The 14,987-nt window shown below is 46.8% G+C and overlaps 1 protein-coding gene across 1 annotated transcript; it reads left to right on the top strand.

Moving 5' to 3' along the window:
• The first annotated feature begins 9,086 nt into the window (after positions 1 to 9,086).
• Positions 9,087 to 13,998, top strand: LOC149285699 (GATOR2 complex protein WDR24). Its single transcript, XM_089495045.1, has 9 exons — positions 9,087 to 9,567; positions 10,618 to 10,795; positions 10,886 to 11,558; positions 11,762 to 11,877; positions 11,957 to 12,072; positions 12,389 to 12,493; positions 12,721 to 13,058; positions 13,404 to 13,588; positions 13,830 to 13,998. The coding sequence occupies exons 1-9, from the start codon at positions 9,087 to 9,089 to the stop codon at positions 13,996 to 13,998; spliced, it is 2,361 nt and encodes a 786-aa protein (XP_089351171.1).
• The last annotated feature ends 989 nt before the right edge of the window (positions 13,999 to 14,987 follow it).

Genomic DNA, 14,987 nt, shown 5'->3' with positions numbered 1-14,987 from the left:
GGTATAAGAGCATGGCGTCCTAACACGCGGTATAAGAGCATGGCGTCCTAACACGCGGTATAAGAGCATGGCGTCCTAACACGCGGTATAAGAGCATGGCGTCCTAACACGCGGTATAAGAGCATGGCGTCCTCAGCCCTTAAAGGGACAGTGCGATCCTACAAACTTTAGGGGGTCTAATGGAAAGGAGATAGATAGCTAATAGATAAATGATATATAAATAGATAATAGATAAATAATAAATAGATAATAGATAAATGATATATAGATAGATAATAGATAAATAATAAATAGATAATAGATAAATGATATATAAATAGATAATAGATAAATGATATATAGATAATAGATAAAGAATATATAGATAGATGATATATATGATAGATAAATATGTTAGAAAATAGATATATATTAGATGATAGAATGACAGACAGATAATATATACATAGATAATAGTTAAATAAATAGACAGGTTGATAATGTATAGATAGATAATTGATACATAATAGATAGATATAGATGGATATATAATATATAGGTAACAAATAATAATCATATAGAACAAAACCACGGGTGGAAAATGCCTTTAAGAGAAAGAGCCACCTGTGGACATCATTCTTTATTCCACCCGTAGATACACACTCAGTCGGACTGCACTGCGGATGAGTCAGGCCCCCGCTGTCGCCTAGGCAACCGCCGTCGCCTAGCAATGGCTGTCTCCCCCAGTAACGGCTGTTGCCTGGCAATGGGATATTTTTCACAGTTCCCTGGATGGAGAGAGAGGGTTGGGGGGGGGGGTGTCTATCTATTTTTAGAAATTAGCAGGGGGGCTCTCGGGGGAGGAAGCGAGCGGCGGCGGTAAATAAAATGTGTACATAACATCCCGTTAATAACAATAACGCTAATATACAGTAACACCGAGACGCGGAGGACCGGCCCCGGCGGGTTAGCGGTGCGTCGCGTGTGCCCCATGAAACAGCTTGAATCTGAGCGCCGTTCCTCCGCGTGACATTAAATAAACATCACGTATGACATAGTGATGTCCGGATCATGAACGAATCGTTCATTTGATCCGGTTCTTTTTAGTGATCCGGATGAGTCGGTTCACTAGACTGAACGATTAGTTTGTAACGGTTCAGTCTGTGAATCATGCAGCTGTAACCTGATCCTAGAGCTGTGAGTCATCTGCAGAGCACTCAGACAGACTCTGGGGTCAGGTTACAGCTCATTAATTCACACAGGAACGATGACTCTTAGAGTCAGAGAGTCGTTCAAAGAGTCGAATGATCCGAAGAGTCGAATGATCCGAAGAGTCGAATGATTCGAATCTTACAGGGATCCGGATCTTACAAGGATCCGAATCTTACAGAGATTCGAATCATTCAGAGAATGTGTTTGCAGCCACAAAGTTTTCTGTGTCCATTAGATGGCGCTTGTGAGCATAATTGTCAATGTATTTTATTCCCATAATGCATTGTTACAAATCACTTACATAAAGGATTGAATGGTCTTGTCATCAGAAGTCATAAAGTTATCTTTCAGAATCATAAGCCATCTGATTAAGAAAATTCAAGATACAAACCCCTCTCTTAGTTCACAAGCAGGCAAAAGTGGTATGTAGGTGTATTTGTGTCTAATTATGAGTTTCCAGTCATGTGTTTTTTGATGTAATTGACTGTATGTCTGATGATTTGTCTTTCTTATTTATTTTTATTTAGTTCTACGGTGTTGATGTAACTGTCTTAGTTGGAACCTGATATGTGCATTAAACATCTGTGAGATAAGAACCTCAGCCTTCTCATTGTGACTAAGGGCGGCATAGAGAATATCACTGATACCATACTTTTATAAATAAATACATTAATAATGTTCACACTGCCCCCAGGATTTAGATTCCCCTGAGTTTGCCCCCCCTTTACCTATAACTGCACCTACAGTTAACTTTATTAAATTAATTAAATTAACCCTCAGTCATCAGCATAAAATTAACCCTTATACCCCATCAACCATAACTGCCCCTGAAATTAACCGTAAAGATCCCATTAACCATAACGGCCCCTGAAATTAACCCTAAAGACCCCATTAACCATAACTGCCCCTAAATTAATTGCATGTACTCCAGATAAATTACCTAATAAATTGGTATGGTTGATGGGGTCTTTAGTGTTAATTTGGGGGCAGTTATGCTTAATGGGGTGTTTAGGGATAATTTAGGGGCAGTTATGCTTAATGGGGTCTTTAGTGTTAATTTAGGGGCAGTTATGCTTAATGAGGTGTTTAGGGTTAATTTGGGGGCAGTTATGCTTAATGGGTCTTTAGTGTTAATTTAGGGGCAGTTATGCTTAATGAGGTGTTTAGGGTTAATTTGGGGGTAGTTATGCTTAATGGGGTCTTTAGTGTTAATTTAGGGGCAGTTATGCTTAATGAGGTGTTTAGGGTTAATTTGGGGGCAGTTATGCTTAATGGGGTCTTTAGTGTTAATTTAGGGGCATTTATGCTTAATGAGGTGTTTAGGGTTAATTTGGGGGCAGTTATGGTTAATGGGGTGTTAAGGGTTAATTTTAGGGGCAGTCATGGTTGATGGGGTGTTAAGGGTTAATTTTAGGGGCAGACATGGTTGATGGGGTGTTTAGGGTTAATTTAATGGTGAGGGTTAATTTAATTAATTTAATAAAGTTAACTTAAGGTGCAGTTGCAGGTAAAGGGGAATGTAAATCCTGGGGGCAGTGATTATGAATGTATTATTTATAACAGTATGGTGACATTCTCTGAATGATTAGAATGCCAATGAAGGCAGAGAGTCGTTCAAAGATCCGGATCTTACAATGATCCGGATCTTACAATGATCCGGATCTTACAGTGATCCGGATCTTACAGTGATCCGGATCACTGTAAGATTCGGATCCCTGTAAGATCCGAATCTTTGAACGACTCTCTGCCTTCATTGACATCACTGGAGGCAGGGGGGAGGATTCATAATGAAAGGGGCGGGGCCAATCGTTAGTGTGCCTGCATGGAGTTACTGGAAAACAGTAACTCCGTGCAGGCACACTGAGTGATCCGAAGATCCGGATCATGAATCGGATCATTTCAGTGAACGAATCGAAATGATCCGATTCACTTTAATGATCCGAACTTCCCATCACTAGTATGACACAGACGCGTCCTTCCTTCGCGGCGATCCGCGGCACACGTTGGAAACAATCCCCTCGGCTTTTAATCCGCGTCATAAAACATTCACGGGAAGGGAGTTTGAACGGCTTCGCTGAACACGCCGGATACACTTAACAGCCGGGCCGGAGACCGACAGCAAATCAACACAATGTGCTGAATGTATAGAAAAATCCACGCAGGCCACGGCATCAAACAAAGCTGTTTATGTTATACACGATAACAATGTATCAACGTAACAAAGCTGCCGACATTGTGTTCCCGTAACAACGCGCTATATTTCTGGCCTCCTGCTTACTGTGCATGCGCAGCGACCTGGGCTCTCCTGACTAAATGGAGACAACTGGCAAACCATGAATATAGAGATCGATGGGTGCCTAAAGGGGAAAAACATATACCCCCCAGCGCTGTATACAGTAATATAACCCCCCAGCGCTGTATACAGTAATATAACCCCCCAGCGCTGTATACAGTAATATAACCCCCCAGTGCTGTATACAGTAATATAATCCCCCAGCGCTGTATACAGTAATATAACCCCCCAGCGCTGTATACAGTAATATAACCCCCAGTGCTGTATACAGTAATATAACCCCCCAGCGCTGTATACAGTAATATAACCCCAGTGCTGTATACAGTAATATAACCCCAGCGCTGTATACAGTAATATAACCCCCCGCGCTGTATACAGTAATATAACCCCCAGCGCTGTATACAGTAATATAACCCCCCAGCGCTGTATACAGTAATATAACCCCCCAGCGCTGTATACAGTAATATAACCCCCAGTGCTGTATACAGTAATATAACCCCCAGCGCTGTATACAGTAATATAACCCCCCAGCGCTGTATACAATAATATAACCCCCCAGCGCTGTATACAGTAATATAACCCCCCAGCGCTGTATACAGTAATATCGGTTGGTGACAAAAACCTGCTTTTATCCCATTTTGTTCCAATAAACTCCCTTTATCTGCAGACTTGGAGCCGCCGTCGCTGTCAGTCATGTGATTTTTTGGGTGACTTTCCTGGCTCAAACACCACACTGAGCTGACGCTTTATGGCGATGCTAATGAAGTCCGTTCCTCCATAGACTTCCATTAGTCAGAGAGCTCAGATGTGTGATTAAGACTGAGTCATTCTATAGTTCCCCACAGGCAGTATGATAAGGAGTCGTGGTGTTTAGTAGATCGGGGATCAGATAACAGAGCGAGAATCATACAAACGGCTGATATGCAGCTGCCTGAAAACTTTATATTATGGGGGCAAAAACTACAACTGGCGTAAAAAAGAAAACCGCAAAATATTTATAACATTTATTTTTAATCTGATACTAGAAACAAACCGACGCATTGAGGGGGGGTCTCTGAGTAAAGGTTGCAGTTTGTCTAACTTTGGGGTAGATGTTCTGCAGATGCACGGACCTCCGATCTTTACTGGACGGTCTCCACCGGTAACCTCTCGTGGAATTGCTGCGTTTTCCTTGTAGCTGTCAAAGGTTTCCTTCCTAAGCCCTTATGACATTATAATCCAGCGGCGTATTAACTACACACGCGGCAGACTCCTGGAGGGCACCGCTAATGGGTTTGGCTCGTCAGGCTTCCCACAAACGACTCTGTAATTATTACATTTCGGTCTTCTGCAGAAATAACCACTTAAAGCGATCCGCAACGTAACTACCAGATGATTTTTTTTTTACAGTCACCGGCCCCTTATAGGTGAGCCCTCCGCAGCCGGACACACGACCCCCCGCTATCCTTCCAAACCGGGACCCCCATAACCACTGATCTAAGGGAACATCTACACTTAATCAACAGGATACAAAGGGTTAATGATGAATTGCGTAAGAATAGTGATGTTTCAGTTGGCTCCAGAACTGCTAATTTTGATGTCACCTTCTTGGTACAGGGTGGTATGTCGACTAAGCAGCATTCGCCATCACCCGCTTGGTTCTCAGGAGGCAACGTCTGGTCCTAGAAGAGACCCCCGACCTACATACCCCAGTATAATGATCACAACTCTAATAAGGAATGATGTCATCTCCTTTCTTTCCTTCAACTCCACCCCCCCCAACATTTTCCTGCCCTTCTCTCCTTTCGTTTTTCTGTTTTTACCTGAAACGCAGTAAATATTTTCCTTTTAGAAGAGAATTTTCTGCGATTCTAGAACTTGCGCCGCTCTGAAGTAATAAACCTCCAGGTATAATAACTATTCCAGGCGACGTCGGCTAATATCGGTATAAAACGCTCAGTCTGCTCCACAGTGCCCTGTAATATCCGCTGGGTACCCCGGGGGGGGGGGGGTGTCAGTAATTACCCCTAGAGAGGTCGGTCGGTCACCAGAGGACCGGGCGAGGGTCTGACCGTCCAGCCGTGTATTATTCCACCGCTTAATCATTTATAACATTAATCCGGGGCGATTCGATGCCCGGCCCCTCAGGGCCGTGTTAATATTCTTACCCCGTGTCGGCACCTCAATTATACCGCGGCAACGGAGGCAATAGTGTCGTTTTCTAAAGACTCGGTTCCATTATATTCCCTTTCAACGCGAGCCCTCGGCCCCGATCTCCCGGAATCACTGTTTAGGTATAAAGCCTGTTTATTTTAACCAGTGAAGTGCCGGGGTGAGTTCTAGACTGTTACCCCAATAAAGCAGTACCCCCACACACAAAATTCATACCCCCCCCCCCGACGCACGCAGGCAAAGCCCAGTCCTTGTTATTTGCCAGGAGATCGTGACCTTGTAGCGCAGCCAAGGACTGAACCCCGCAGCGCATGGAGACTTCCCGACGGCCAGGCGAGACGCGTTCTGGGATCAGATTCCTTTTAATCGGACGCTGAGTTACTCGATCTCACAATTTTCTGGGTAAATAACCCGATAATTACCGCGGGGCGGTTTAGGGTCTTATAATCAATGGCCCTGCAGGAGGCAAAAGGGGAGAAAATATTCACATACTGTCTGCAACCTTTATAGTCCCCGTAAATAAACTCTATCCCTATATCTATCTATAAATCTAAACCTCCATCCCTGCTGGGTGGGGGTGGGGTACCTAGCTTGGGGCTGGGACAGAAGCCCCTTCCTCCTCCCCCAGCCCCTGCAGCACACCATCTGACCCTGCCATGAAAAGAATAAGACCTCTGACGTCATGGTGACGCACAAAACCAGCGGGAGCGCGCACAGCTCTGAATTACAACAGCATCTGAGCGGCTTCCTCCCCGGCATTTCCGGGTGGCGCGCGCACCGCTGCTCGCCGACAGCGCGTGACAGGTCGCGTGCCGGGCGATGAGCCGGCACCTCCTTCTCCTAATATGGGCAATTCCGGCAATAAATCAGTGTCGGCCAATAGAAACGGGCAACGTCACGAAGCGTCTGACGCCCGGCGCAGCCATCTTTACTTCTGGCAGAACCGTACCAAAAAGAAAGGGAATTAGATATCCGTCCCATTCCAGAATTTATGGTGACAACTAATGTACGGTTTCAGATTTACATCACCGATGATATTAGTGACGTCATATGTGGATCTTTGGTACATTTTATATACATTTGGATAAAACGAAAGAATCGAAGACATTTTCTTGGAGGATCCAACTCATAACCCCATTTTTAGTTACCATGAAATATGATGCAAAAATGACAGTTATTTTAATGCATATTTTAAAATTTTATGCATGTAAACAAAATAAAGAACTAAGTAAAATAAAACCTTTAGCTATGAATTGCATAGATACCCTGCAGTGCTGTATCACAGAGAGGGTGGTGAATAAATGGAACAGCCTCCCAGCAGAAGTGGTAGAGGGTAATACAGCGAGGGGATTAAACATGCATGGCATAGACATACGGCTCCTGAATCTAAGACGAGGCCAACGACTGATTAAGGTTTGAGTCTTTACAGCAGGAGAAACGGGCGACTAGACGGGGGCCGGATGGGGCCGATCTGCCGGCAGCTTCTGGGTTTGCATGGAATGGAGTATTTAGTTGAAGTTTTTTCTATGTTGGGCCAATGACTTTGACCAAAGACTCCATTTATTCTCGGGCTACTACATTGTGCTGTACCGGTGACGGAATGGCCCATTAGTTGGCTCTGAGAATCTCGTGAGGTACGAGCCGAGCCCCAACTGCCCTGAAACCCCTTATAATGTTGGGGGGCAGAGGCGCCAAAGCATTTATTGGCTGTACTCTGCCGCCACCTAGTGGACTGGTGCTGGTACATTTTGCACAGTTAGCAAATTTGAGTTCCAAACAGGGACTGACCCTCTACAGAGGGACACTTGGAAGGTATGACATAGTCTCATAGTCATTACCTTTTAACATGAAATATAACAAAACCGTGTCACGTGACCAGAAATACACAGTATTATATTATTATTAATTATATATATTTACATTTTTGTGGTAATATGCGATATTATATAATATTAGTTAATATACAGCTCCCAGGGTATTGCAGTGTCTGTCCTAGAATACCATCCCTTCCACTATCTGCCCGGAACCATGGAACTGCGGAACGCTTACGCACGGGAAGGATGCTGCGCCCGGAAGAGATTGAATGACGGACTATTTGGATTCGCACTATTCTCAGCGAGTTTCCGGTTTGTACTTAGAACCGGGGTGCCCTACTCGCGGGAGAGGTGAGTCTGGACTGGGAGCAAACACTACTGCCTCTAAGGGTGTCCTTCAGGGGTAAATTAGGGCAGGGAGGGAATGTACCCCGGATACCCGTCCTTATGCCCAAGACTATTGGAATACCCCTCGATATTCACATCTCAGGGTGTAGCTGCCTGTCTCTGTGTGTCAGACCAGGAGGGTGCCTGCCTCTGCCTGCCTGCCTGCCTGCCTGTCTGTCTATCTCTGCCTGCCTGCCTGCCTGTCTGTCTATCTCTGCCTGCCTGCCTGCCTGTCTGTCTATCTCTGCCTGCCTGCCTGTCTGTCTATCTCTGCCTGCCTGCCTGTCTGTCTATCTCTGCCTGCCTGCCTGTCTGTCTATCTCTGCCTGCCTGCCTGTATTATGAGTGTATCCGACCAGGAGGCTGGCTGGCTGTTTCTGTTATGAGTGTACCAAGCAAGGAGTCAGTCCGTCCATCTGTCCATCCGTCCGGTTTCATCTCATGCATGTAACTCTCTGTTATTTTGCAATTTGCCTCAATATATTCAGCAGCCGGTTAGAATAGATATTCTCTGGTGCATTTATAATAAATGAAATATAATAAAATGAAATAATAATTTAATAATAAAATAATCATATAAATATAATAACCTAAGTGCTGTGGGACCGCACAATACCCGGTGACTTGGAGAACCGTTATCCCGTCTCAGTGCAGGCGTTTGGCACGCACAGCTGTGGGGTAGTTTGGTAGACTGTATGACTCAAAGTATATAATCACGGTTAAGTTATATATAAATGTCATTCATGGTTGTTTAGACCTTTGCTACACTTCTGACTAATAATAATTCACTTACAACAGGGCAATAGAAACAATGAGTGCATAAAACCACGCGCAAGCTTGGCAGGAGTGTCAGCAGGTGTTACAGAGGGTGAGGGTTAAATTGAGTGTTATTCATACAGGAGTACGACGTGACGTGTCTATTTGAAGGGTATTTGGGTTACTGAGATCAAATTTATTCAAACTGCATATCTTGCATGATTTGCCATTAAAAAGACGACAACAAATAACCCTTAGGATTGTCTTTTTTTTGTCGTAGGATCTGTTACCTGTCGGGATCCGGTGTGTGTTTCCCGTCGGCATTCGTTTATCGGTCACTCCGACGGCTGTTACAGGACTGGGCGAGCGTTGGCTTTGCGGATAGAACGATTCACCAGCATGCTGTTCTTCTTTTTCAATAAATAGTCCGCAGAACCGCTCTTGTGGAGGCCCTCAGCGGAGTCTGGAAGGGGTCCAGTGGCCGGGGACTCACCATGGAGAAAATGGCCAGAGTTACCACGGCCCTGGGGGGCAACACCCTTACAGGCCGGACAATGTTCTGCCACCTGGACGCCCCCGCCAATGCCATCAGCGTATGCCGAGACGCGGCGCAGGTGGTGGTCGCCGGACGCAACATCTTTAAGATTTACTCCATGGAGGAGGATCACTTCGCGGAAAAGTTGAATCTGAGGGTTGGCCGGAAGCCTTCGCTCAACTTCAGCTGCGCCGATGTGGTGTGGCACCAGGTGGATGAGAATCTCCTTGCCACGGCTGCCACCAATGGCGTGGTTGTGACATGGAACTTGGGCAAGCCATCCAGAAACAAACAGGACCAGCTCTTTACGGAGCACAAGAGAACTGTGAATAAGGTCTGTTTCCACCCCACCGAGGTCTACATGCTGCTCAGCGGCTCACAGGATGGTTACATGAAATGCTTCGACCTGCGCAAAAAGGACTCGGTCAGCACCTTCTCAGGTGATTTGAGATAGTATTAGAAGTATAAATGTTGTATGGTTAACCCCTTCGCGACCTTATGACGAGTTAACGCTTCATGAAGTTAAGGTGGTCGGTGTTTCCTGAGTGGCTGGATCTGATCATCGGCTTTGGGGTCAGCTGATCTCTGTGACTTAACCAATCACAGCGATCGGCAACGCTCACATGACAAAGTGACAATGTTTTCCTGAGAAACAGAGAGTGACAGGCAGTGTTTCAATCGTACAATTTATTCATTGTAAATAAAGGAATTTACATATTAAAAGTAACCATTTGCATCCCTTGCTGATCACAGTAATAACCTCTGATCAGTGTTCTTTTTACTTTGAGGTGCTCATTTTTTAGAATATTTTGTTTGGTTGAACCCTTTAAGGAGGTTTGTAGACATTTTTATAATTAGCGGGTCCTTGTACACAATCTTGCTAAAAGTTTAATGTTCCCGGTGGACCGGTGATGTGTGGCAGATGGAAAACATGTAGCAGCTAGGGATCGGGTTTGGAGTTTAATTATCAGCTATCACTCACTGAGCGTGTAGGTTATAACTTCTGATCACAGAATATTTATGCAAGAGGACAACTATCGGGTCACTACTGTTCAAAAGTTTGGGGTCACTTAGAAATGTCCTTGTTTGTGAAAGAAAAAGTTATTAAAATGAAATGGATGAGAAATCCAGCGCAGACGGGGTTAATGTTATAACTGACTATTGTAGCTGGAAACGGCTGATTTTTAATGGAATCTCTTCATAGGCATTCAGAGGCCCTTTATCACTCCCATCACTCCTGTGTTCCAATGGCCCTTTATCACTCCCATCACTCCTGGGTTCCAATGGCCCTTTATCACTCCCATCACTCCTGGGTTCCAATGGCCCTTTATCACTCCCATCACTCCTGGGTTCCAATGGTCCTTTATCACTCCCATCACTCCTGTGTTCCAATGGCCCTTTATCACTCCCATCACTCTATATATCATTTAACACGTGATGATGGGTTAGATGGTCTGCACATTATCGTAATAAACATCTCTGCTTCCCAGGTCAGTCGGAGAGCGTCAGAGACGTGCAGTTCAGCATCCGGGACTACTTTACTTTTGCGGCTACGTTTGAGAATGGAAATGTTCAGCTCTGGGACATTCGGAGGCCGGACAGATGCGAGCGCATGTTCACAGCCCACAACGGGCCCGTCTTTTGTTGCGACTGGCATCCCGAGGAAAGGTAAAAAAAAAAAAAAAAAATCATGTCCCACGACAAGTATTGCTGATCTTATTGCTTTGTTTCTGACGTATTTTGTCTCCGCTCCTGCAGAGGGTGGTTGGCCACCGGTGGCCGGGATAAGATGGTGAAAGTCTGGGATATGAGTACGAATCGCGCTAAAGAAATCCACTGCGTTCAGACAATTGCCTCAGTCGCCCGGGTGAAATGGCGCCCTGAGCGAAAGTACCACATCGGGACCTGCTCTATGATGGTGGATCACAACATCTACGTGTGGGACGTGCGTCGGCCATTTATCCCCTTTGCCACTTTTGAGGAACATAAGGACGTCACCACGGGCATAGTATGGCGTCACCTCCACGACCCGTACATCCTGCTCTCCGGCTCCAAAGACAGCACTCTTTACCAACATATCTTCCGAGACGCCAGGAGGCCCATCGACCGCGCCAATCCCGAAGGCCTTTGCTACGGCCTGTTCGGCGATCTGGCTTTTGCAGCCAAAGAGAGCCTCATCTCTTCGTCGTCTTCTACGCACGACTCCAACCGCAAGCCCTACGATCGCCGGCACCCCATCTTTTTCCTCAGGAAGCCGGACCCGGCCGAGCAGTTTGAAAACATCTCCAGCTGGCTCAGCGTTTTCGAGGCAAGCGGGGATGACATGGGTTGGTTCGTGGCCACGGCTGAGAGGTATGCTCTGGCAGGCCGACCTTTGGCAGAGCTCTGTGACCATAATGCCAAAGTGGCTCGGGAGCTGAACAGGTGGCAGGTGAGTCACGGGGGGGGGGGGATTATTGAATATCACAGGAGAAAGCATGACATGTTCCAATAGGAGGATAGGTTACTACTTTTGGGTGGTCTCCGGCCAGTTGTTTTGAGTTGGGGACGTATAGCTGAAGAGGTTTGGAAGAAGGTGATGCGTTTTTTTGGGACAGATTGGTTTCATCGGGCAGTTTCTTCTCTCCTTTCCAGGTGGCCCAAACATGGACCATGCTTGGGATCATCTACAGCTGCCCCGGTACCGTGCCTGCCACCAATCTGAATCACAGTATGGGAAAAGGGGGCGCAGCTCTGCCGCTACTCAACAGGCGAGTGCCCGTTCATCACTCCCTTTATTGCCCGAATGAGTGTGATGTTCCTTTTAACCCTGTCCATCCCGTGTTACAGCTTCAACATTAAAGAGATGCCGTCCGGCATGGGCAGCGAGGCTCGCCTCGAACACAGCAAAGGAGACAGCCGCGCAGACAGCATCCTGATGGATCCCGCAGTGATGAACAATGAAGGTAAAAGCGCGGCAGTCAGGATCCAGGGTATGCCGCAGCTCCTGGTGATCGCGGGTACCGAGTGATCTGTATATCGCCGCTCTCGGAAAGGTCTGGTTGGCGTGCCAGCGCATGCGATGTTTGGGAATATAACTGGCCTTGCTGTAGCTTCTTTTAAATTCACTGTGTTTTTGGTTCTTTGTTGCACATAATACAAAAGAGACGTTTATATTACATCTCACTGACCTTTTGAAACGTAGATATTTAGTATTTTAAGTACAAATTCCCTCTGATGCTTTCCCTTTCTTATGTTCTAACTATCTCCGTCTCTGGGCAGATAACGAGGAGACAGAAGGCAGCGACGTCCCTGCTGACTACCTGCTGGGAGACGTGGAGGGAGACGAAGATGAGTTTTATATGATCGACCCCGAGCACCCGCACAGTGAGTCCCGTGGTAGAGGGTCTTCTCAGCGTTTTGCCTCCAATTCCTTGGCGTTGTCACGTTGTTGGAAGTGACGGTTAATGTACTGGAAGCTGTCAGGGCAAACCCTGTGCTGTATGGGAGAAATTAACCGGCCCTTTGGCTTTTACTGCTTTCAGCGTAAGCGCTTGCCGGTAGTTAGAAGCAACCACTTTATGTTTAGTGAAATTGTAATCTTCCTCCTCCAGCGGAGGAACAGGAATACGTTCTTCCTCAAGAAGGCTTCCACCTGCGCCACGAGATCACAGACAATCCTTCGGCTCTGGACCACCTACAGGACAAGGCTGATTCCCCCCACGTGAGCGGCAACGAAGCGGAGACCGTGTCGCTGACCCCAGTGGAGTCTTTCTCTCTCATCTCCATCTCGCATGCCTTGTATGAGAACAGACTATCCCCCGACTTCTTCAACCGCACCGTGCGCGACATGCTGCACTTCTACGCCGAGCAGGGAAACGTCCAGATGGCCGCTTCCGTCCTCATCGTACTTGGGGACCGGATCCGAAAAGAGATTGATGAGCAAACGCAGGTAACCGCAGGGGCAGCGGACAACTTCTAGATCATTTTATGTTGTGCTGGGGGAGAGTTTGGCAGCAAAAGCGACATTCTTTCTGAATTTTGTGCGCCGCTTTTGTGGATTAAAATGCCGTAGTTTAGTGGATAGAATCTGCTGTGTTATAAATGTGACTTTCTGGGCTCACATGATATAAGTGTATAAGCTTGTGTGTCCCGTTTATATCAGGAGACATCTTGGCCTCAGGCGTTGGTGCCGTATCTCCATGGAGATGCTGATACCCTTTAAATACCAAAGAACTTTCCATCTCTTCCAGCGCGACCGTTGAGATAAAGCGATATGTGTGTCTCTTCTCCTCAGGAGCATTGGTTCACGTCGTACATCGACCTTCTCCAGCGTTTCAAGCTGTGGAACGTTTCCAACCAAGTGATCAAGCTGAGTACCTGCAGCGCCATCAACTGCCTGAACCAGGCGTCCACCTCTCTACACATCAACTGCAGCAACTGCAAAAGACCCATGAATAACAAGGGCTGGATCTGTGACCGGTGAGGGCTGCTGGGGGGGGAGGCAGGGGACATATAGGTGGTATCTATACGCACCAACTGCCTGGGCTTTCGTAAAGCACGACGGGCCCTGAGCACACCGTGGGTTGGAACATCGTCTTGTGTTACGCAGCGTAGCAGCCCCTGTGTCGGGGGAAAGGGCTCGGCAGCAGAGATTTTTGTCGCATTAACTTGTTTTCGTTGATACAGTTTGTTTATCGTGGTGTACTTTCTTCTCGCGCAGGTGCCGGCAGTGTGCCAGCATGTGCGCCGTATGCCACCACGTGGTGAAGGGGCTGTTTGTCTGGTGCCAGGGCTGCGGTCACGGAGGACACCTCCAGCACATCATGAACTGGATGCAGTCTAACTCTCATTGCCCTGCCGGCTGCGGCCACCCCTGTGAATACAGCTGAGCCGCTTGTGGACAGTCCCCCCGCTTTTTCTATAGCAGTCACCCCCACATTGTAAACCCAAGGTTAACGTCCTCGTAAAACGGGCCGGGGGGGGGGGGATTTCTTTGTAAATAGGTTTGTTTTTCTTGTATATACTTAGAGAGAGATCTTTATCCGCTGCTGCGCCCTCTGGCTTCCCTTCTTCACAGTCGCCTTGGGTAACTATGACATGAAACCATGTATGCGGCCGTGCCCTATGGTTGATCATACAAAGAGCCCCTGCCCCATATTTATATTCATATTATACCAAATCTATATATCCCCCCCCTCATGGGAAAATCACTGCCGGGGGAGTGCAGTGTCCGGTTCCGGCAGCTGGAACGGTAAGTAACCAGGTATCTGTCCGGCTCCTTAACTAAGCCATTTGTGTTCTGGTCCCTCCTGCGTTACTTGCCGGTTTAGGCAGTTGGTCCTCCTGTGCCATGAAAGGCTAGCCCTTTAAAAACTGCCCTGTTGGGGTTATTAATACACGTTATCAACCCCCCCCCCCCCGTGTGTGCCCCTTTTCCCAATCCCAGTGTAAAAGTCTGAACTCCTTATATTTTTTACCCCATGTAGAGGCAAAATAGGGCAGCATGCTCTGAATAAACACGCCACCTGTACCCACAGGGTTAAAGGCAGCGAGGCACAGGGTACTTTGGGTTACCATTAAACCGTATGGCTGGATGGGTTGTGCTCACCGGCTGTCGCTTACCTCACGGTAACTCAACTCCTGCCGTTCTCCGTAGGAAGCGAGGGCATTTTTATACAGGTTGTATATTTATTTTGTCTGCGGCCTTGTTTGACTTAACCCTTCTGCTGCCGGGTATCATGCGTCCCGGCTATTAATGCGCTTCCCGTAAATGCCTGTGAACAGTAAAGAGCTTCGTGCGTCTCCTTTCTGATATTTGGAATTATTATTATTATAAGGATTATGATCAAAACCTCCAAGTGTCATCTGTTTTTTTATG

The sequence above is a fragment of the Sceloporus occidentalis genome, unplaced genomic scaffold, assembly GCF_023333645.1.
Source record: "Sceloporus occidentalis isolate IW3139 unplaced genomic scaffold, rSceOcc1.0.p SCAF_76, whole genome shotgun sequence".
In the NCBI taxonomy this organism is placed as follows: Eukaryota; Metazoa; Chordata; class Lepidosauria; order Squamata; family Phrynosomatidae; genus Sceloporus; species Sceloporus occidentalis.
Note: the sequence above shows the minus strand (reverse complement) of the source record. Positions and strands in the feature narration are given on the sequence as shown.

Bases quoted from the DNA above. Each gene is read 5' to 3' on its own strand.
- LOC149285699 (XM_089495045.1), top strand. From the start codon at position 9,087: ATGGAGAAAATGGCCAGAGTTACCACGGCCCTGGGGGGCAACACCCTT. The intron at 10,796-10,885 runs GTAAAAAAAAAA...CCGCTCCTGCAG, and splicing joins GACTGGCATCCCGAGGAAAG to AGGGTGGTTGGCCACCGGTG. The intron at 11,878-11,956 runs GCGAGTGCCCGT...CCCGTGTTACAG, and splicing joins GCTCTGCCGCTACTCAACAG to CTTCAACATTAAAGAGATGC.